General features: G+C 39.6%; 1 protein-coding gene across 1 annotated transcript in view; it reads right to left on the bottom strand.

Moving 5' to 3' along the window:
• Positions 1-23,383, bottom strand: part of ANK3 (ankyrin 3) — a 210,693-nt gene that overhangs the window by 138,147 nt on the left and 49,163 nt on the right. The window contains exons 2-7 of the mRNA XM_075154275.1: positions 12,197-12,298; positions 11,628-11,726; positions 11,161-11,259; positions 6,167-6,265; positions 2,333-2,518; positions 430-528 (exon numbers count right to left, since the gene is read on the bottom strand). Of these exons, the coding sequence (XP_075010376.1) occupies positions 430-528; positions 2,333-2,518; positions 6,167-6,265; positions 11,161-11,259; positions 11,628-11,726; positions 12,197-12,298 (684 nt within the window). The remainder of the gene's footprint in view (positions 1-429; positions 529-2,332; positions 2,519-6,166; positions 6,266-11,160; positions 11,260-11,627; positions 11,727-12,196; positions 12,299-23,383) is intronic.

Below are 23,383 nucleotides of genomic sequence, written 5' to 3'. Positions count from 1 at the left end.
ACGTATCATCTGACTCTCGCACATGAAGGCACAGCTGCTTTATTCACCAGTACACCTGCACACTTCATGTTCACTGGAAACAACTGCATATGGAGGACAATTCAATAGGGACAGCACTCCTGCCATATGTTAAAGCTACAGATGAAAGCACTCATCTCACTGAATCCCAGCCTATCTTTTGCAACACTGGAACTATGAAAATAGCAGTTCTTTTTGATTAAAACAGAAGTTTTCAAAGGTGAGGACTAGTGCTCAGGTTCACTTCAGCAGCCCAGGGAAACCCCCTTTACACCGTATGGTAACAGAACAAGAGCAGTCAGGCCAGACCCCTCGGTTGGCAAGAGCAATGTACCTTTCCACACCTTTGTAGAAAAAGTGTTTCAAAGTAATGATTAAGCAAACTAAGCATAACTCAGATTTCATACTTACCCTTGCAGTGAAGTCCACAGCAGCACCCCGATTTAACAGCAATGTAGCTACGTTGATATTTCCATAGTGAGCAGCTATGTGGAGGGGAGTGAACCCACTCTGGAAAAACAAAACAAAACAAAACCAATAGATACTTATTTTTTTGTATCTCATTGGTACTCCAAAATTTGTATTACATCACTGAAAAAAGCTAGTAATAGGAGTCTGCTGCAAGTCACCATTCCAATTCTGTACTAGTTTTCACTCACTGATGTTTATTTATAGACTCTCAGAGAGCCTAAATAAAATCATATTGCTATGCAGGAGGGAAAAAAATTAACATAATTATTCTAGAAGACCAGAAGTAGCATAAAATTTTCAGTTATTTCAGAAAAACAACAAAACATTTGAGTATTAAAGCAATGATCTGTCTTTTATAAGAAATTAATTTCTAACCAGAAATATCTAGTTGTTGTCGGTATTATGTCAGTCTCACAAGTTAAATCTCTTAGAGATTCTCTGCAGAAGTTCAGATACAAGTCATTTAATGATACTTGCTAACTGTTTTTTATAAATTCAAAGTAGATGCAAATGAAAACAACATCAAAGACAATTTTAAACAATTAATATGGATTTTTTTTTTTCCAAGGGTTAGTACCATAAAGATCAGTCTCCCACTGTGGGCAATCACACTGGGTTATGTTCAGACACCACAAGTTACCACCCTAATTAGAAGATGCCTTACTGATAAAAGTACTTCAGCAACTTATTTTCATATTTAAGTAGTTTTACTTCCTTTTAAAATAATGCTAAAACATGCAGCAATTCCATCAGTCCTGCAAAGTATGAAACCTTATGGGAACTAGATGCATTTCTAAATTGTTAGCAAGCCATGCTAGCTGCCACTGCCTTGCTTTGGGAGTTTTGCAGATATAAAACCGCTCTCAGATCATTCTATTTGCTGACACCATCAAGGTAAGTGTCATGCAGAAGCCTAAAATCAGACCTGGATGCACAACATGACAGGGTTGTCTGCAGCTCTTAACACATCTGATAAACATATACTCCATGAGAATCCCTGAAAACTCCATCTCACATAATATGGATCTTTTATGATGGCAGTTAGTTCCCAAGAATGCTTACTCTTACTTTTAAACCCTAGTTTCAGCTGCAGAAAGCCCTGGTATCTAAACTACAGTCTTCTCTAGCACATGCTACTTCATTTCATCTAAAGCAGGTATCTATCCTATAAAAGGCAATGCAAAAAGGAAGAGGAAAAAATGATGCAGCAGCACTAAGTCATGGAGGAGTGATGATGCATATATATATTTATATATACCTCTGTTGTTCTATTCACCATCATCTAGGTTAACACATTTGGAAGCAAAGAGGGGGAAAAAATGAACGGTTAGTTCACCACTGGTGATATGGATGCAAAAAGCTTCATGATTGCTACGTGGCATGGCAGCTCAGATGACAGCACAATCGGCACACAAAGGAAGCTCAACTGAATGGAAGCTGAATGATCGAGTATTTTGAATGTTAATTGTTACATGTTTACCAAAGTTCTTAAAGTAGCAATTGCACAAACAACTAATCAAATTACTTAATTGTACAATACCTATAGCACACCACTGCAGGAGTGGCTTTCATTCCCAGGAGAATAATTCTAATAATATTTTGCTTATCATTTTCCATTTGCAAAGTTTCTACAGGAGAAATTAACCCTAATTTAAAGAAAAAGGGAATGGGGGAGAAAGAGGCAAAGGAAGCAAATGAAACGTTATTCTTAATCGCACACTATAGGAGAAAGTTATGTGTAACGCTGCAGCAAAATACTTCACACTAAGGGACATCTTCACTGGATGTAATATATGTGGTCAGCACTTAATAGCATCAAACCTTTTTTCTTTTTACAACTGACCTTTGACTCCACATCAGCATTGTGGTCGTTCTGCAGGAGCAGAGCCGCTGCCTTCGTATCATCCTTGCGAGCAGCGATGTGAAGGGCAGGAAGACGGACTTTTCCCTTTGTATCATTTTCAAGCAGCAGTGAAACCACCTGGTCATGACCTTGCTGCAAAGCCACGGCCAAAGGCGTAAAACCATCCTGCAACATACAATGGGGACTCTCAACACATGTTCCAAGCTTTCCAGGGGGCGGAAAGGGGAAGGGAAGAGATCTCAGCATTAGTAGAAGTACTGGCTCAAATTCAAACATAAAGTGTAACATGGTGCAAATGAAAAGTACCCTGCAGTGACACTGAAATTGGAGTAAAGTGTTGGTGAACTAGGTCCCAAATGCTCAAAACACCTTTCTGGCACTCCAGACTAAACATAAAATTGTAAGACACAAGCAAACAAAAATAGCAAATTATCATCCATTCCCCCCACAGCTACAGGTTATAATTTACATTTTTTTAAGAAAAAAACCCCAACACTTCAGTTCTATCCTCTGATATATTTTATATGTGGATTTAATATCTAATAATATTTGAATAGGAATACCACATACTCCTAATATACCAATTATTTTACTACAACTTCCATTTAGGAAAATTTATATAGATGTGATGGACAATTGTCTTACAAACAGGAATTATTTCCTTTCAGACTAACAAATAGCCAACCAAAGCAGTGCAGAATAAGAAACCTGAAAAACAGAAGACTTTTAACAGATTTTAGAGTGGATTCCCCAAACACATGAAAAGTACAGTCTGAGATGTTTTTATAATTTTATTTTTATGGATTCTCAGAAAACTGAAGAATGAAAGAATTGCCATTTAGATTCTGCTCCTTCCCAAATATTTAAGTGGCATTCCAATCCAGGAACACATTCAGCTTTGCCCAAGATAATACCCATAAATCACAAGTGCAAATTACTTTGCTTGGGATATTTATGTATTACATTTGACACTTGATCAATATACCCAAAGCTTACATTACCAGACTTCATTACAGTTTAGTAGGTAAACACCTTCTTTCACTTTTCTACTACTTCTGTCATGGTGAAACTGTGTAAGTGTGAAATAAAAGTGCAGCAAGGACACAGAAGTATGTAGATCCTCATACTATGTCAAAAATGCAGAGTTCAAGTGTTAACTTTTAGCTTTTGGAACTAAAAGTAATGTTTCCATTAAGGAATTTATATCTCTGGCTTACCAAACAAAGAGCACCTCAATTTAGGAGGAGAAACAGGAGGAGTGCTGAAAAAGAGCATTTTTTCAAAATTTTGGAGGGGGAAAAAAAAAAAGAAAAATCACTGAAATTCCTTGGGTCTTAACAAGCTTTTTTTTTCATGAGTTCTTTTTAACTCATTTAACTACAGCCTTCTCCTTTGCCTCCAGCTCACCATCTTCCAGCAGCGGGGCAGGGCTCTGGGCTGTGGTCCTGGTCAGTGAGCGGCTCCTGGGGTAAAACAACTGTGCAACCTCAGACTGCAGGCAGACAGCAGCACAGGGTGTGAAAAATACTGTGTAGCTCTGAAGGCCAAAAAACTCCATAAGCATCCCCACAAGAGGGCTCTGGCAATATAGCTACGGTGTACCTGCAGAAACGGAGGCTCCTGCGACAGCTCACGCCTTAGTGACCCAGAGACATTCGCTTCCTGGTCTATTTATACAGCCAACAGCAGTGGCACAGTCAGCCGCTTCACAAAGAAAAGTGGTTTAGCTCTCTACAATGTCTTTTCTCATTGGGCTTTCTTTTCTGCTAAAAACGCTGGTAAAATAATATAAAAAAAATCCTAGGGACACATTTTCTCCTTTCCTTAGGGAAAAGGGAGTGGACAAATGGGAGGGAGCACTTCATTTCAACCGCAGAACAGCTGCCATCCCCTATACCCCAGTTGCCTAACTCTGATGATAGTTGCCCATCATTTCAGTGTGTGCAGAGATCACTGTACCATGGCCAAGCAAACTGCGACCAAGAATATTAGCACCGACAAGAACACGTTTCCACCACATGCTCTCTGAAGATGCCTACCCACAAAAAGCAACTGCAAGCATCATGATGTCAGTACTATAATTAGCAACTGCACTTTAAAACATAAGGCAAAACCCACTCCAGAAACAACAAAACAAAATCACAAAAAACTAAAACCAATTTAAAGTAAATAGTTGGTTCTATTTTTTTATTTAGATTAAAACACTTTTGTTAAAGAGTTTTATTTTTAATGAATATTTATCTAATTGGCAATCGTTTAATAACAAAGTCTTTTGCACTTACAAAGACAGAGATAAATCAGATTTATATGAAAACTTGGACCAAGAGAAAATAAAAAAGCACCCTTAAACAACTATCACAAACAAGTAAGGCAATAAAGGCAACATTGTTTTGTAGTCTGGTATCTTCAAAGGAATTCTCCATGGATAAAATTAGATTGCACCTTATCATCAAGCTGAGTTGGAGAAAAGCTCAACCTAAACTGACATACAATGCTCAAGGGAAAAACAATACTAAAGAAAAAGAACCAAGTACCCATGCACAATTTTTAAAATTTCTATTTTCAGAAAATCATACAGTGGCAAGAATATTTTCAGAAGTCTGAATCTATTGTACATCTCTGGGGGTCCCGTGACTTTTTTGTTTCCAAGTTTTTACAAAGAAATAGAAATCAGTGTTCTGAAAACTACAATTTTTCAATTAATTCTCCAGATTTAAAATACTTCATTTTGGTATATCTTGGCTTTCATATCTTTAGGTATTTCCAGAAAGTAGTTTCTAATGCACATCTCTAGTTATAACTAATTTTTAGTGATTCTGAAAACACAATTTTGATCCATTAGTGATTCATTTTTTACAGTGCTGACTTCAGAAGAGAAGAAAAGGTTCCATACATGCATCATTATACAATGATACTATAAGGTATAATGATGCAATAAACTAATTTTGCATTTCATATTTTGCAAAAAGTAAGACTTTTTCAAATAAGCATTATTTCCCTCATGGAATCAGTTGAGATAGAACAATCAGAATTTAATAAATATTAGAGAGAACACATACTGAAATATCTTTTTTTTTTTTTTTGGAAGCAAAATCTTGGAATTAAGACAACTGAAAATTCATCAGATTAAAAACTTATCTCAATGCAGTACATTCAAGACTATTAATATGTCTGCTTTCTTTTTCCTTCCAAGTTGCCTTTTTGAGTTACAAATACTTTTTAAAGCATGAAAAAAAAAGTGTTCTTCTAGAAAGATCACAGAACACCTTCAACAATGGACCTGGCATCTTTCTGTTTGAAATTATCACTGCAAGATCAGATGTGATAACTGGGTGCTACAGAGAGGGTATCAACATGGCAGTAAATGCAGTTCAGAAAATACACCAAGCACTAAGTAAGCCTGGGTTTTCCCCGATATCCCAGGGCTGGCTCCAAAGCATAGGTAAACAGTTGTTCTTGCTTTATGGTTGCCCTCCGCATTACTCAGTATTTTTAATGAAAGCACAGAGAACTTTTATATTATGCACACAGCTTCCCTGTTTGAGCACTTAACCTGAAAGATTACCAGTTATGACTAAGAACACATCTATTTTTAGAACTGTTTCTAGTTAAAGTCATTTTTTATTTTAGAAATGGCAAGAGATGGTTTAAATTCCTGAAAAGCCAATCAGTATTCATTAGCACACTTCGCAGAGAGAACTTTTTAGTGGTCTTTAATTTTGTATCTAAAAGACTAGTTTGATATAAGCTGGCAAGAATCACTGCTGAAGCACATTTTACTTCATTCATAAAGTGTGAAATTCAAACTTTTACCTCTGTGGCAAGGCTTTGACTGGCACCATTGTCAAGAAGAAACTTAACAACCTCCAGGTGATTTTCTTGGGCTGCCATATACAATGGAGTGAAACCATTCTGAAATAGGAAAACAAGAGTGTAAACACTCCACAAACATTTTATACATACCACAGATCTGCCAAACTCAGGTAGATTAGGAGGAAACCAAATAAACTACATGCTTACATGCCAGTTAATGGCGTGATCTTCCCTGATTTAAATGAAGATATGAGAAGGGTAATATTATTTAAAAGGTCACAGCGGAATCTTTCAGCTGACCAGATACAATTCCCATAGCTAAGAGAGAACACTTCCTTTTACATCTGTTGTGAAGTCAAACTAAAAACCAATCTGGACAGACCATTTGGTAGAGATGAGTTATGATTCCCAATAAATGCAGACACAGCAATGGAAATGGAAAATGGGACAGGCAAAGTCTGTAGCAAAAGCAAGGGCAATAGCTTTTCAGAATACTTCCCAATTTTTTCTCTTCTCTCCATTAGCTTTGACTTCTCTTTCACTTGTGCTGGCTACTTATGCCTTTTGTCTCCTCAGAGAGCTGCTTTCTGAGCATAGCCTGCTTGTGGTCACTGAACTACTTCATATTTCAGGCACCAGGAGATCTCAGGATTGTTGGTTCTCAGTAGTTTGAGACAGAGGTATATCAGTGTTTCCGACCACATTAGAGGATTTCTCAAATTATGCTTGAGTGAGTGATTTCAATCAATGCAATACAAGTATTAGAGGCTGCAGAGCTTAACTCATTCTTTGGCTAGTGCTTTCCTCTTTCAGTCAATGCTTTTGTCTTTGCCTTAACTGTATACAAGTCACAGCATTTCAGGAATTGAATTTTTGGGTACTAACATTAAGACAATGTATTCTTCCCTATTGTTCTATGCATTTCTGAAATTCACAGCTTTGATGTGACTCACAAAACCAAAACAGCAAAATGAAGTCATGAAACCTGTCCTGGGTTCAAGATACCACTAAAGGAATATATAGATGTTGCTGATTTGCACCTGAAATTGCTTGGCTTTCATATGGCACTGCACATCCCTCAGTCCAACAGAATCGTGAACTACTGGTAAATACATTTTATAGTAACAACTTAAAACATCCATATACTATTGACTGAGCAGTTTGATACTGCTGAAGCAACCAAAGCAGCATCAGCAATAAGAACAACAATCCCCTTCTCCTCTGATCTATCATGATACTTGTTTTTACCCTTCAGCATTACTCTTTTGTCAGACTTATCACTGCTAGATTTTCCCTGATCCCTTTCCTTATGGTACCAGCGTGAGTGATAATACCATTAAACATTTTGGCCAGGAGGTCACTGAGGTTTCAGTGGGCTTTGTTAGGGCCCTGTCTTTCTTCTTACTATCTTCCAGATCTCATGTCATTGGGATTTCTGTGAACCTCAGACTTCTCTTAAGTAAACTTCACACAGAATCAGCTGCAATGGGGGCAGCAGCTTCCCTCTTCAAGTGCTTCCTGCTAAGATCCCCCCGGACCTCTCGCTCTACCACACAGCACTTCTGGTGATTACTCCAGAGCATGGGGACAACAAGGAAGAAAGGAAATAAAAAATAAAATAGGAGGTAAGGGCTAGTTAAAAATAACAGGTAAAACAGAAAAGAGATTTCATCTGGCTTAAATAACAGAAAAGTTAAGGAAGTGCTTCCATATGACTGGGTTTGGCTGAGAGTATCAGCACTCTCACGTCTGGAATGTGGCCAGGGCAGACATTTCGGCAGGGCGGAAGGCGCAGGGAGAGCAGCTCAGCAATTTGGCTAGCACAGTTACAAAGAACACTGACCGAGATTTTGCAGGAAACCAATGGAGCCAAACAGAGATAAGCTGAGAAGAGTTTGGCTGTATATTTGCATCAAAGAAAAAATATTAACATGGGCTCTGGAGAGATGAAGTGAAACTGTAGCCTAAGACCTATAGCAGTGAATTTCAGCTGAGTTATAGTAGCTACGGTGAAAACAGCTGAGAGACATCTGACTGTCACAGCAATGGAGCAGAGTTGCATGGCACACGTCCAACACAGAGCACGCAGGAGAAAGCAGGTGACCTGAGGCCGAGCATGCAGGGTTCACTGGCAGCAGAGACAAATAGGAGGTCAGAAGAAAGGACAGTTGGAAAGGAAATGGCGTTAACTGGATGTTTGATCCAAGGGGAACTTTACCATCAGCAAGACACTGAGCAGCTGTGAAGCCACATGTTTACAAGGCTTGCACAGACTGCAAGGTCTGCTGCTGTTCCAGTATTTTGATAATTTGGTCTCTATTCGGAAAAGCATCGCTACAAGCATAAAGCAGGCACTGAAGTCCTACCGGAGCCAAAGCCTAAAGTTAGCAATGTGTTAATGCACTCTCCAGAACTAAGGCCTAACGGTTTAGTTACCATACAGTTAGAATTCTGCTTAATGAAAAACAAAGCAGCCAGAAAGCGCTTGCTAAGGTACCTAATATGTCACATTACAGGTTATTATTATAGTGAACAGCAGAGTTTGGCATTTTTCCTTATCATTTCATGGCATACTCAATATCTATTTACTAACTCAGCTGGAAACAAAGATTATTTTTTTTAGTTTCAAACATTTGCATTTAGAAAGGAAGCAGGAAACATTTCCTAATTATTAGTTTCAGAAAATAATTAATAGGCAAAAATTCTCAGAACCAAGCATTATTAGCATTTGGAGGAAGAGCAGAAGCTTTTCTCCTATGTTAAATTATTGGAGGGTATTCAACATCTTTCCCCCCATACTTCGCTTTTTCTTCTCTCTTTAAAAAGGGGCTGAAATTGCCAGAGAGCCACAAGCCTAAAGAAAGTATTTTGTCTTCAATAGTAATAAATAGGCCCTTGGAAGAGGTACAAAATTCAGACTCAGTAAAAATTCACTTTTTTTTTTTTTAAGGACAGGAAGATTTGGTTAAAGAAGGCCTTACATTGCTAACACTGGCACTGCCTGCAGGGTAGAGCTGTTACCTTCAAGGGAAGAAGAGATAAAGCCAAACTCACAGAAAACAGGGCCAGCATCAAAAAGAAAAACAAAACAAAAAAATCTTTGGGTGGTCTCTCTGTGCGTATGCCAAATTCAGCAGAACTTTATTCTAAGCTATAGGAAGGCTCAAGTGATGCTCAGTACCACGGACAAAGCTTGGTGTGGAATGGCCAATATACATGTCTCTTAAGCAAAGACATCAAAGGCATCCATAATGGAGGGGGGAGGGGGGAAAGGGGGGGAGAGGAGGAGGAGGAATAAATCTTTAATTCTCATATGTTAGCAAAATAAGAGTAACATGTGGCAAAACCTTAGGGTGCATGGACAATGCAGTTATATAAGATGTTTACAATCTCAGATTATTTTTAGTTTCAGGGCTGAATACACAAGTTCTCAAACACAAGCAGAAAAGATCCTTTCAAAGCCATCTTAATTTCTTTAACAGGAAAACCACCAGAAATATTTCTGCTTTTTTTTTTTACTTCTTAACAGTCATGGAAGATATTACTTAAAACTACTTTCTGTTGTTGTTCTCTTTAAATTCAAATTATAAGGTGCCTGGAACCAAATATTGCTGTATCTAGCTAGTATAAAAGAGTAAGAAAGGAGAACTGAGTAGCCTATTTTCTTTGTCCAGGTGAAGGAAATGTGAAATATAGATCACAAATAACTAACATTCTTGAAATAGGTTCTATTAAACATTTTGTTCATATTATTTAAGATACCATTAAGAAAAAACATGTTTCTTTAAAATGTACGTTTTTAAATTTCCCTTTCTAACAAACATTAACAAACAAAATATTTTTAACAAACATTTTCTATCATGCTTACATCTTTATAATAAGCAGGGAGAACAGGAATGGGGCAGGCATGCAGGGACACCTCCTATGGCACAGCCACCCGGCTTTCAACAACCTGTGGTTTACACATTTTTTGAGCCAGAGTTTTTCTCTGTTTCATTTTGCTGCTTTGCTTTTAACACCAGCACTGTTTTCCCTTATTTCAAATTTTCTATAATGACCTAAATATTCATTCAAAGGACTTGACTAAACTTAAAAGCTCTGCATATGCTTGTAGTACCTCCTTGTACAAGGAAAGGGGATGAGCTTGATTAAGCCTGAGACATTGAATTACGTGAAACAGGATCCCTTTCATTTGAAGAAATTCTCTCCTACCCTCCTGTTCTATCAGTATCTCTTCTGAGTCTGTAACAATTAGCAGCTCATAGGACACTGGAGGGCAGATCTAAGGCTGAAGGGTAAATGCTTTGCTGTGCTGCTTGTTACACAACCACTTCCAGTATCCTGCAAACACCCCTGGATGTGCCTCCACTTTCTTCATCTCCAGGGGTGTGTGTCTGTGTGGCTTCTGGACGACTTAAAACAGAGATGTTATTTCTATTCTTTCTCTGTTGGTGAATGAGATGGGCAACTCAGAGTTAATCCCAACTGATGGTTGACATCCCATGTGGGAAAAGACCTGAACACAACCTGGGATTTCACTGTGCTGTCATGCCTATGGGGGAAGACAAGACTTCATATATCCATGATGCCCCTTGGTACACTCTGACCACCTGATGAGGGGTAGAGCAGAAGGAGGAGAGCTGGAAGCATTTAAAGTTTTAATTGTATGTTGAGTTACAAGGTGGGAATGAACTCAGCACTACACTCACTAAAATGCCTGCTTCAGTAATAAAATGGCAGCTGTGTGTTTAAACTTTGTCCTTCCACCTGTTGTTTGTTACCTACCTGTGTGGAACAGCGAAAAAATAATGGGTTTTTTGTGTTAGCAGGATTACATTCATCTTACTGACTCTATCAAACCTTATTTTCAAGAGCCAGCATTAATACAATGAGATCTACCAAATATACTTACTAATATTATGGTTCATAAGGGGAAAACAATTTTAATGTCAGCAAAGTTTTTGATAGTACCAAACGGAGAAATATTACTTTACCTGAGACTGTGCGTTGACATTGGCCCGATTTGTAACCAACACTTTGACTACTTCTGCTTGTCCAGCAAGGGATGCTATGTGCAATGCTGTGTTTCCTTTCTGAAAAGAGAGACAGTGATATCTGAAAAGAGTACAAAGCTTGAGCCTGAATACATGGCAATACTATCAAGAATATGTTCCACCTTAAAATATAGTATTTCTTGCAATAAAATACTCTTACTGAATACTTCTAATGGATAAGTTATTCTAGAAGATGTGGACAGAAAGCAAGACAGGAATCCAGAATTTGTTCAGTAAATCTCATCACTAGTAACCTGTGACATTTACTATAATATAAAAGGTTTCTGTTAAACAATCGTTGAGACCACTCCACCAATGGAAAGTGGGCCATTACTGCTGCAGTAATGTCTGTAATCAATTGGCCGACACCTTGTGCCCATGCCTGGTGTGAACAAGGGAACACTAACCTTTGTCGCTGCATCCACGCTGGCACCTCGCTGTATCAGTTCAGAGACAACTTCTACGTGTCCTTCTTTGGAAGCGAGATGGAGAGCATTCAATCCATTCTGATTAAAAAAAAAAGAAGGAAAAAAAGAAAAGCAATGGAAAAGATTGGCAAAGGTTTTCCAGATAGCAAACAACATATAGGAGACAAATTATTATATCCCAGTGAGAGGACTGCTTCCAAAAACTATTCTTATTTAAACTTTACAAGAACTAGATTATAAGGAAAGAGTATGAATTAAGTCAGGATACACTAGCTCTGGGGTCTCAAGTTCTGTGTGCTGTCCCATGATCTGATGTAACACAAATGGAATGAAAGATAATGTTAAATAGCACAACATTCTCCAATTGGAAGTGAAATGATGTCTTGGTAAGGGGTAAAAATAAAAGTTTTAATTGGATAAAATATGTAAACATGGCTCATCGAAAACCACATAAGTTATCACTGACATGAAATGCAAATATAAAGACAGATTTGAGAAATAGTGAGAAAGGCATTTATCCAGCAAATTTGATCAAAACATTCTTCAACCTGATTTGAAATGTTGATGTCCACTCCACTTTTTAAGTAGTCGAGAGCCTTTTCCAAGTTGCCAGCTCGAGCAGCTCTCAGGTAACTTGCATTTGTGTCAGACTACAAGAAAAAAAGGAAAAATCCCATTAGAAATTACAAATCAGTACAAAAATATATTCCCTTGGCAAAGAAGTTACTAACAATACAATGTATTGTACGTACATTTAACTAGACATGAAAGGATTCCAAACTGCCTTATCAAATATGGGTCAAATCCTGCCCTCCTTGCTTATGCAGACTCCAAGTGGTGTAAATAGGCTGTCCGCCTGACTAGGCAGCACAAGATTTGACTTCATATATAAATGTGAATTATGCAGCACTATCTAACATGCAAGGCTAGTAGACAGGGACACATCTGGTACCCAGCATGGAAGACAAACACGTTGAGGCTCAGGATAGGACTCCATGGAAACCACTCTGCTCTTTCCAAAAGTGCCACACCACCTTTAATGTCCAAGCTGGACAGACCAGACCAATACTGCGAGATCTTACATGACAGATTTTAAAAAATCCAAAATACTCAACATTGAAGGACTGGACTACCTGAATGAAAAAACATAGTTCTACAAATTAAGGCGTTTTAAAATCTAATATCTGATTACATTCTATTTTCTCCATCCTTCCTCATTTTATGGCACATTTTGTTTACAATATCTGTCCACATTCAGTGAAGTAGCCAGAAACCCCTAGGTACAGTGCCATTATCTAAACTGCATTTATCTTTTTTCAGATCTTGCTTTAAAGATAGTTGTGCAAATTTGCTTTATGATGATTTCAGCTTGAATGTAAGGATGGCAGAAAGGATGGTTAAGTCATGAAAGAGATCACTGAAAGTAATTCCCATCCCCAGAGGGTTTTAACAACAAGTTATGCAAATATCCACCAAGGACGGTTTAGATAATGCTGATCCTGCCTTGGAGCAAGTGGAATGAACTGGGCTAGCTTTCAAGAGGGACAAATCGTATGATCTAATGCAGGCTTCCCCTGGCATCTTGGGCAGTCAACACATTTTTTTGTGCCCTCTTTTCCATTAGTATAACAGGAATTGTCTTTTTTTTTCCCTCAGTACCATTTCATCACAGGCTTACATCACTACAACTTTAAATGCTTTATGATCCTTTAAGGTTCTAAGAGAGTGCAACAATTACCTTCAGAGAAAAAAATTAAAGGCAGTAACTGCTTTATATATAAAATATAAAACACCCTGGCACCAAAGCTCAGTTACTTATCCAGTGCTTAAATAATTTTTTTTTTTTTCATTCCCCATTTTCTGGATTTGCTATAGACTTTTCTCCTCTCCTGTCAACACAGCCGCTGCAAACTGGATGTTCTGTGCAAATGTTGCTTCAAGCCCATCTGAAGTCCCCTTCATGTGCAGGATGAGGCAATCTTGGGCATAACAACAGCAAAATAGTAAGTGGGTATGAAGTCTGCTTTCTTCTTTGTACCAGTACAAGCTACAAGACTTGTAGTACTTACTGGTACTTTCAATACAACAAGCTCTCTCTTCCAAGGAGAGAAGGATTACTTATGGACTCTTCATTTTCTCCTGAGTTTTACACACATGGCATTCCACTTTGTGATGGTAAGTTACCAGCTTACAACCTTCCCTGCTCTTAATCATTATTCTCCAAGCACGCCACGCTGATCATTACAAATCAACTTCTGCGATGTGCTTCCAACAAAACAGCCCCCCAATATCAATGTTTAATTAGGGTCTATCAAAAACAAGGTGCTACCACAAACTACATGGTCAGAACTGTAAAGACTATGGGGAAGAATAGCTGCCTTGAGAGGTGCAGTAAAACACTTTCATTTGGAAGATCATCTGAACTGTGCAATGCAGATTATAACAGGAGACAGGTCATTTTCTCAGTGCCTAGCAACAGCAGCCACTGGGGTAAAAAACAGGTCAGCATTTTATCAGCATTACCAAAGGTATGAGGGAGGACTTAATAGACCGGGAGCCCTTTTTGTCACAGTGTAATGGCATGTCTGTTTGGCACAGTCAGCAGGTGGATGATAATTAACGTCAGCTGTTTACAGCTGCTTCTGGGTGGGGAAGGGATGCACCAGAGAAGCTTGCTATGGAAAATCAGTTCCCGCCAGTCACTTTAATGCATGCCAGACAAGAAACACTGCTCATACTCAGAAACATTTAAACCTTTCTATTTGCTCAAACAAAAGGGGGGGGGGGGAGGAGAGGGGGGGAACAGGCAGAAGGAGTGATAAATAGCTGATATTCACATTAATAGCTAACTGCTGTTTCACTGTAGAGGGAGAGCAATGCCTATGTCTTTTAAGGACTTTTCTTGGAAGCACTTGCTCCTTAACAGGAGGAAGGACAAAGGTTAGGTCAGACTTGCAGCCTGGGGATGTATAAAAATGTTTCAAATCAAGCTAGCTCAGGTGCTGCTAAGTGATGCGCAAATCTATTCCTGAAATCCCTCAAGCAAACAGCATGCCCTCCTCCTTTGCCAGTCACCACTCAAAACTCACTCCTTTTGCTCAAACTGTCCAGAAACTTCACTGACACCAGCAGCCAGGTTGCCACCCAAGCGGTGGGGCTGGTGGGGTTCTGGGCACAGCGCCACGCTCACCCAACAGCCTGGACTCTCGCTGCTCAGACAGGGACAGGCTCCCAGCATGATGGGTACCGTACAGAAAAAGCAGCGCCGATACGCGCAGGCACTCCAATGACAACTAGGAAGCACACAGAGAAGCTGCCATTTAACAGCACGCCAGGGATAACGCGAACTCTCCCACGCTTCAGTATCCCACACTGATATGAGTTGGCACTTCCAGTTTCCACCTTACTGGTTTCTAGTTACTTGAATGTGATGTGAGCTAGCGTGTGAAACTGCATGAGCTGCCCTACCAGCCAGGGTGTAACACATCCCTGTGCACTGAGAAAGGGGAAAACCTTTTTTTCTGACCTTGGCTAAAGCTCCCAAGCCCTCAGACTGGGTTAACTCCCCTCAGGTTGGTTAACTCACCCTTTCTGGGCCACCATGCACAGAAATTTTGAGATTTGCACAGGGAGATAACAGGCTGAGGTTGTACAATTGTGCAAAAAGTTCAGCGGGGCTTCTGGGATTCTCTCTATCCATTACGGTCTCTGCCATAAGCAGAAACAAGCAATAACATTAGAGAGAAAGGAGAGCCAACATCTTTGGAAACCAAAAGCAATTCCAGCCTTTCTAAAAGTAGCATCGCCAGCTTCTACTTTCCCTATAACTAAAGCATTACTTCAGACCTGCTTAGACTGAGAATAGTCTTACAAGCTTTTTCTACCTTGCAAAATGCCTTGAATACCCTTGTTTTTCAGACATTCCACTTCCAAAACCCAGAACCACCAATGAACGCTATCCAACTTTTACAAAAGCTAAGTGTACGGGTCAGTAAAAATTGATCAAAAACATCAAACCAAAACTTCCACATTTCTGAACCTAAAATTTTCTCCACTTTACATTTCTATTTTAAGCCTAAATTGATTTTTTTTAAATACCACAATAGAAAAACATAATTTCCAATTAGCACTATTTTGTTTAAAACAAAGCCTCTTGGAGTCCCTGACAGAGCCTGTAATTGCCTCTGTATTGCACAGACAGGAGCAACATCAGAGCCTAGGCTCAAATCATTGAAGAATTTAAAAGATCAAACAAGTGTAACAATGTTAATAATTATTTATCTGGATTGCCATCATGCCTGGGAGCTCATATCACAGACTGATCAAGGACCTGTTATATTAAATACATTAAAAAACACCATAGGGGAAAAAAGGATTTTAGGTTTCCAACCATCGCTCAGGACACTGGCACAGGTAAATGCTCCTCCTGTGGTAACTATTCTCGATATACCCACTTCCACCTTCCATGCTAGCTGGCATTCGAAAGACAAACCCCACACAGCCAGCATGTCTACAGGACATTCCCTTAACAGACCTATAAAAATTTTCTCCACTCCTAATTACTCAAGCCTCAGTATTCCTGAGAGAGCATTCCATATGCTAGCAAATCTATTCAGATCTCTTCCTCTTTTTTTTTTTTTTTTTTTTTTGTAATCAATTCCAACATGAAATGAAGATGAAAATTGGCTTTTGATTCTCCACTGTCTTGACAAATATCAAGAGAACAACTGCCATGGGACTACATCAAAGCACCCCGAATCTTAGATGTTCTTGCAGTCAGCCACAAAGATTGCAGCCTTTCCTGTGCGTTTGCACAGGATTCCTGTTGTCAGGCTGTGTCCCTGAAGCTTTTCCCTGCTGTGTTTCCAGGGGATGCTACCTTTTCAATCTCTATATCCAGACTCAAATAAAAAAAAAATCAAGATTCTTACAAGTGTTTTAATTCTTGGAAAGATAGACCTCAGATCCTGGGCACAGCTTTCAGTTCTGGAATAGCTATTCAGACAATATTTCATAAACAGTTGATTTATGAGAGTACCAGTACTGACGTGTGCATAATATCAAGCTTTTTCTTTACAGATGGCACAACTTCTCCTCCCTCCCCCCGTACTTTCTTGGAAGAAAAAGGGACTATTTCTAGTTTTAAGAAATGCATAAATGCAGATGACTGGTTAATGAATGCAGTTTTTATGCAATGCATATTTCTTTTAAATTTGTGTATTCCCCTTTAAAGTACTATGAGGGTAGGAAGGCTCTTCAGAGGGACCTGGACAGGCTGGATCGATGGGCTGAGGCCAACTGTATGAGGTTCAACAAGGCCAAGTGCTGGGTCCTGCACTTCGGCCACAACAACCCCACGCAACGCTACAGGCTTGGGGAAGAGTGGCTGGAAAGCTGCCCAGAGGAAAAGGACCTGGGGGTGCTGGTCGACAGCCGGCTGAACATGAGCCAGCAGTGTGCCCAGGTGGCCAAGAAGGCCAATGGCATCCTGGCCTGTATCAGAAATAGTGTGGCCAGCAGGAGTAGGGAGGTGATCGTGTCCCTGTACTCGGCACTGGTGAGGCCGCACCTCGAATCCTGTGTTCAGTTTTGGGCCCCTCACTACAAGAAGGACATTGAGGTGCTGGAGCGTGTCCATAGAAGGGCAACGAAGCTGGTGAAGGGCCTGGAGCACAAGTCTTATGAGGGGCAGCTGCGGGAACTGGGGTTGTTTAGCCTGGAGAAGAGGAGGCTGAGGGGAGACCTCATCGCGCTCTACAACTGCCTCAAAGGAGGTTGTAGTGAGGTGGGTGTTGGTCTCTTCTGCCAAGTAACAAGCGATAGGACAAGAGGAAATGGCCTCAAGTTGCGCCAAGGGAGGTTTAGATTGGACATTAGGAGAAATTTCTTTACTGAAAGAGTGGTCAGGCCTTGGAACAGGCTGCCCAGGGAAGTGGTGGAGTCACCATCCCTGGAAGTATTTAAAAGACGTGTAGATGAGGCCCTTAGGGACATGGTGTAGTGGGCATGGTGGTGTTGGGTTGATGGTTGGACTCGATGATCTTAGAGGTCTTTTCCAACCTTAATGATTCTATAATTCTATGATTCTATGCTATAAAAATTCAATTCTCTAATGTAAAGCAGGCTGATGAGCTTGCAGACTGCCGGCTGCCTCAGCCCACAACAGGTTTTCCAGTCCGGAGCTCATTTCAACAGCCTTCGTACCAGAGACATCTCTGGAAAGGGCGGAGGCTGGATAAGCCATGCTGGTAGCAGTTCTCTGTTTCCCAACCTTCTTTACCCTAAGGTCCTCTAGTCCTGCCATATGGTGGATGGCAGAGCCTGTGACGCACAGGGGTAAGACCTGAGAACCATTTCCCCATTTTGAGGAAAAGCTACGTGAGTTAGAAACATTTCTATTACAGGAAAGACTAACTTCTAAGTCACTTTGATATTATCTTAAGCCTCCATTTTAAAACAGAAAATGCTGATGCTGACTCAACGCTAGCAAATACATAGTCATCATCTTTTTCTCCAAGTGCTCCCAGTGAAGTAAGAGACTATTTAGTATGAGTAAAGACAAAAACTATGACGAAATTTGCACTGACTATCAACCCAGGGTCTGGCCTGGCTTTTCCACGGGACTAGAGAGGGTTCTCTCAGAAAATGGAGAATATGTATTATTTAGTGAACCCTCAAAAGTGCAAAGCCATTATTTTCAACGTGCACAGGCCCCCTCCCATACTGATGGTATTTTTATTATGCTCGTCTCTCTCTCCTTTGTGTTCTGCTTACAGTGGCTTCTTTTTCAGATTAAAAATCCAGTCTTTTTTTCACATTGGGAGCAGGGTTTTGTTTTTCACTCCATCTTTAACAGTAGCTGTTGTGAAGGGAAACCCCCAGCAGGTTCCCATTGTGCCGGAGCAGGATGCATTCTGGCTTGAGTCCCAACTAAAAGATGCTAACCATGCCTAACATTTGTTGTGGGGGGAGGCAATGACCTCATTTTAAGGGATGAACTTATGTTACTTCCATTTGGAAATGTGCTCAACAAAACTAGTCTTGCAGCAGCATGAGATGATCTGAGGAAACAGATGATAACATTTTTGCTCACTTTGATAAGGGTGGGCTTACCGCAACTGATGACATTTTTTTAGCAGTAAGGCTCAACTCTGATGGGCACTAAGCACTATGCTGGAAATTGGAAGTCCTTGGCATTTCTTGGATTTTGCTCCTATGATAATTTAGAATGTTCCTCCAAGCAAATATGTTACACTCACTTGGTAAGGGATAAAATTTTATTTCAAATAAACTATACTGGCCAGTTAACAACAATGTCTGAACGAAAGGGGGCTGGCTGCACCGGATGAGATCGTCTTTGTGCAGAGAACTATGGGTGTACTCATGCTTTACATACCATACTACCATACGTGTTTTCTTCTGATAAGAATGTGACAGCCTGGGGCCAACTGCTACCTGCAATTCTGCTGTTAATTATCCTTCGGAGAGATGCTTTTGGGATCACAGCCCTAAACAAAGCCACAGGACAACAGGAAAAGCTCTGTTCCTACTGCCTGACAATTCAAAGAAACATCTTTTGGCTAGGGAAGGCCAGCTATTTTGAACATGATTGTAGAATGAGAAATAATTTAATTATTGGTCAAAAAACCAAACAAATCCCTCCGTTTCCCCTATCATGCAACTTAATCATCAACTTTGATCATATTATTGTATTGTACATGATAAAGTAACCCAAAATATTATACTATTTGGAATGTCCCCATAACTCGCCCTATTCTAACTATCTATGATATGTTTTCCACAAGTTAAAAACTACATTGGTTTCAGGCTGCGTGAAACTCCTCTTCTTGGTCACACCAGTGGAGACTAACACACCTCATATTTCTGCAAATATTGTATGTGAATCTATAATCAACTGTATTTGCAACAACTGAGGCTCTATCCCTTTACAGCAAGTCAATTTTAACATGCTTGTAGAGAAAATAAAACATTTCCTGAAAATCACACATTTAAGCAGATCAAAACAGAGTGGAAAATGCATTTTAGATTCAGCTCCTTCCTTCTACAAATCCTTGACCAAACCAAGAAAACATCCAAGCAAACAAATAAGCCTCTGTCCTTGCTAGACCACAAAACAAGGTAAGTCTCTGATGTGCAGGTTTAGAATATACCATTTTCAAGATCACTTGCACCACTCTACCTATTAGAGTCTGTCTTGGCAAGATGCTGAATCTGTGCTCACTGTTACCACTGAAAATGAACCACCTGTATTGGAGTGGAAGATGGTTGAAAAGGACCCAGAGCCTGAAATGTTAAGGCTGGTACATACAAGAATATTTCACAGCTTCCAGTACAAGAAGTGTTTATCACTACCTTTAACAGCATCAAGAGGTCTAGAGTGAGTTGTTTGCTTGCAATGACAAACATTTCCTGTGAAGCTATGGTGCAGCTTTCTCGCAGTATAAGTTGCTTAGACTTTACGCGTGACTATAAATCTAGTCAATCCTGTGACTTACAATGCAACTAATCCAGCCCTGAGTGTCTTTAAATGCCTGAGTGACTGCTTCCTAAGAAAGTTCAAGCAGAAGATAGAAATTAAAAGTAGCTGTTATTCTTTTGATTTTCTATAAAGAGCAAAGGGAGTTGTGATTTCCAAGGCACAAAAGACACATACAGAGCTAGATGGGAAACCCTTGCCTAACATCCACATGTGACATATATAACACGTTGAACATAACATCCAAGTTGAAAATGCCCCTAAAGCTGTCATCTCCATATTATTTACTTGTCACCACAGATATCCAACAAATACAGAATGATTTAACCGCAATTCTAACAAGATTAACATCTGACAACCCTACAGAAAACACCTGAACTGAGATCAAACCTATCCCACAGGGACAATGTTCAGACAGGAGACGAGAGTCTACACAACTTCCAACAGCCTTTGCCAGTTTGCACAGATGAGGTTTTGAGATTTTGAAACACAAGTTTGATGTGTCAGCTTCACCTAAAGAATTTATGAAAACAATTACTAGTATGAATGTGTTAAACTAGTAACACCAAAAGCAAGATCCTAATTTTCCAGGGCTACAAAATCAATGTACATCTGCAGGACACACACAATCTTTCTAAGTATGCATGAACAACAAATCACAAGAATTATTTTCTTTTAACGGGAAAATAAGAATCCTTTCATGCTGACTTTTCAGCTATCAGACTGCCCTGTATGAAAAGACAAACTTGAATGACAAGGTAAATTGTGATGACACACTCTGTTCAAGATCCTAAACCCAGTAAAATCACTGGTTTCACCAGTGAATCACTGTACTCCATTAGAAGTGTGCAATCAGGCAACGAACCAAGCCCTTTGTGACCAACTCACATGTATAATCAATGAAAAGGATCCGATACAGTTGAAGGCAAAAGACTTGAGTGTCTAAAATTCAAGATTCATTCTCCAGGCTGACAGCCTCAACTTCTAGAAGTTTATTTCAAACTCTGGAAAGAAACTTCTGAGCCTGTAATGACTCATCTCTCACCCTCTAAAGTTTTCCTATCATACACTTACACAGAAAAATAAATCTGTGGCTTTCATAACTGCTACCACAGTCACAAAGAGCTAGAGAAGGGCTGGATATGCTTCAAGGGTTTCTTCTTATGTTTATATTCACCTGAAGATAATAACTCTCCTCTATGTCAAGCTAGATGAGATGCCATTGATCTCCTCCCTGCTATTTTTCTCTCAGAAACTGACTACCCAACGAGCATGGAGATAATTTCAGCACATCTCAGGCTCAAATTTAAAGCCATTTTCATGCCAAAGTCACATTCTTCAGACCACTGCAAGAATTATATCAGTCGGTCCACCTCCTGTTCTCTGCATGCACCTAATTTTAGAATAAGGATCCAAAAAGGAGAGGAAAAAAAATTCATCAATCCTCTTCAAAATATTTTTAAAGCATATTTATTTGTCTATAATTTCAGATGGGAAAAAAAATCAGTATGAACCTGAATCAGATAATATTGCTCATTTTAGAGAGAGATTTTATTCATTCAAAACAACCTCATTACAAAAATATTATGTAAATATGCTTCAATCAGATGTGGTGAAGTGGAAGTTACTGGTAATAAAGTGGAGCAAACTGCATGTCAGTGGAAGCGTAATGCACATAAATATTCCCTAAAAATACTGTCGTAAGCAAGCTATAGGAACTATAGATAAGCTACATAACCTCTTCTGTAGCTAGACAACCTATTAAGAGCTTTCAGTACAGTGAAGTCAGAAGTTTCCTGCTCTCTTTCTGCCTTTCCACTTTATGCCTGTTTTTGAATGCCCCTCTCATTCAAAACCAAAACAATTCTGCCTTGGAAGTTTGAACATCATTAAATTGAAAGATTGTTTTAGGTAAACAGGTCAAGTCATTTCTGAAGTGGCAAAAATATACGCAGAAACACAACAATTTACACTGCAAGTATTGCAAATCCCACACGTAATTAAAGTTTACACTTTTGTAGGCTTAAGAGGCATTTCAATGGCTAGTTTTAAAGCTATCTACTAGATTTGTAAATTTTTTGACACATTGTTAAGGATTCTTGCAGGACTTAGAAACCTTTATCAGTTTCTAAGTGCCAAAGTATAGGTTTCCGAGCAGGAATTATGACCTCTGTCAGAAGCAAAGAACCTCTTTCAATTTAGATATCCGAATACCTTGTTGAAGAGAGTATCTGGCTGGAAAAGCCCATGTAGCTCAAATGGCAGATACAGAATCTGAAGGGTCAGTGGAAATTATCTAAAGAGCTTCCAGGTACTAAGAGGACTCCTTGGGCAAGATTTGCAATACAGCCATAAACCTGGTAACAGTCAGTTCTGCAGGGCTGGTTAGAGGCATCACATGAGCTTTGTCGTAACAGTTTACCTTAGAAGAGCTTGTAACATTTACAGAACAATCTGTTCTGACACCTCTTTGTAGAAATACTGTGAAATATATATGCCCTGCTACAACGAGAAAGAATCGATGGAACCAATAAACCAAAGGATTCAAACATCTCCCTAGAGCCAGAGACTGGCTGAGGTAGTTTTGGTTGTTCAGGAGGAGAAAAACCTAGTTAGCTCTTCGCAAACTCACGAGGGCAATTGCACACAGGAAAGTTAAGAGTTCTCAAATGCAGCAGCTGAGCAACCTGCCAGGAGACAATTTTAAATGCGATCGGAGAGGTATGAGACCTATTGGAGAATACTGCAGTGAATACTCTGGGCTGTGTTGGCTTGGTTGTGTTCTTCTACAGGAGCTGAATTTCCCTGCTGCCATATCTTGTTTTCCATTTGATTCTGCTGTCATGGATATGACCCAGCACTCCAGATCCATTCTGTAATTCACTGCATTACCATAAACCATAAAGGCAAGGCAAAGCAAATCAGAGAAGGTGTTACGCACACTGTTGTTTGTTACCGTTAGAAACATTGAGGAAAACTTGTCTCCTTTCTCCTGGACATGATGCCATATGACGTGGACAACAGAGCAGTGATGCTGGACACAGGAGAGCCACCACCCTCCACATTTCCCAGCGCTCCGTTTCTCCTCCTCCTCCGTGATTAAACACTGACATTCACTGTTACAAATTTGTGAAATGGCATGGAAAGTTCTGTGAAAGCATTTATTGGGGCCATCTAGATGAAATGTATTCGATGGTATACACAGCAAATGTAAATTAGTTTACAAAGTGTTTTGTTC

Source organism: Calonectris borealis, chromosome 7 (genome assembly GCF_964195595.1).
Source record: "Calonectris borealis chromosome 7, bCalBor7.hap1.2, whole genome shotgun sequence".
Classification (NCBI taxonomy): Eukaryota; Metazoa; Chordata; class Aves; order Procellariiformes; family Procellariidae; genus Calonectris; species Calonectris borealis.
This window is presented reverse-complemented; position numbering and strand designations above follow the sequence as displayed.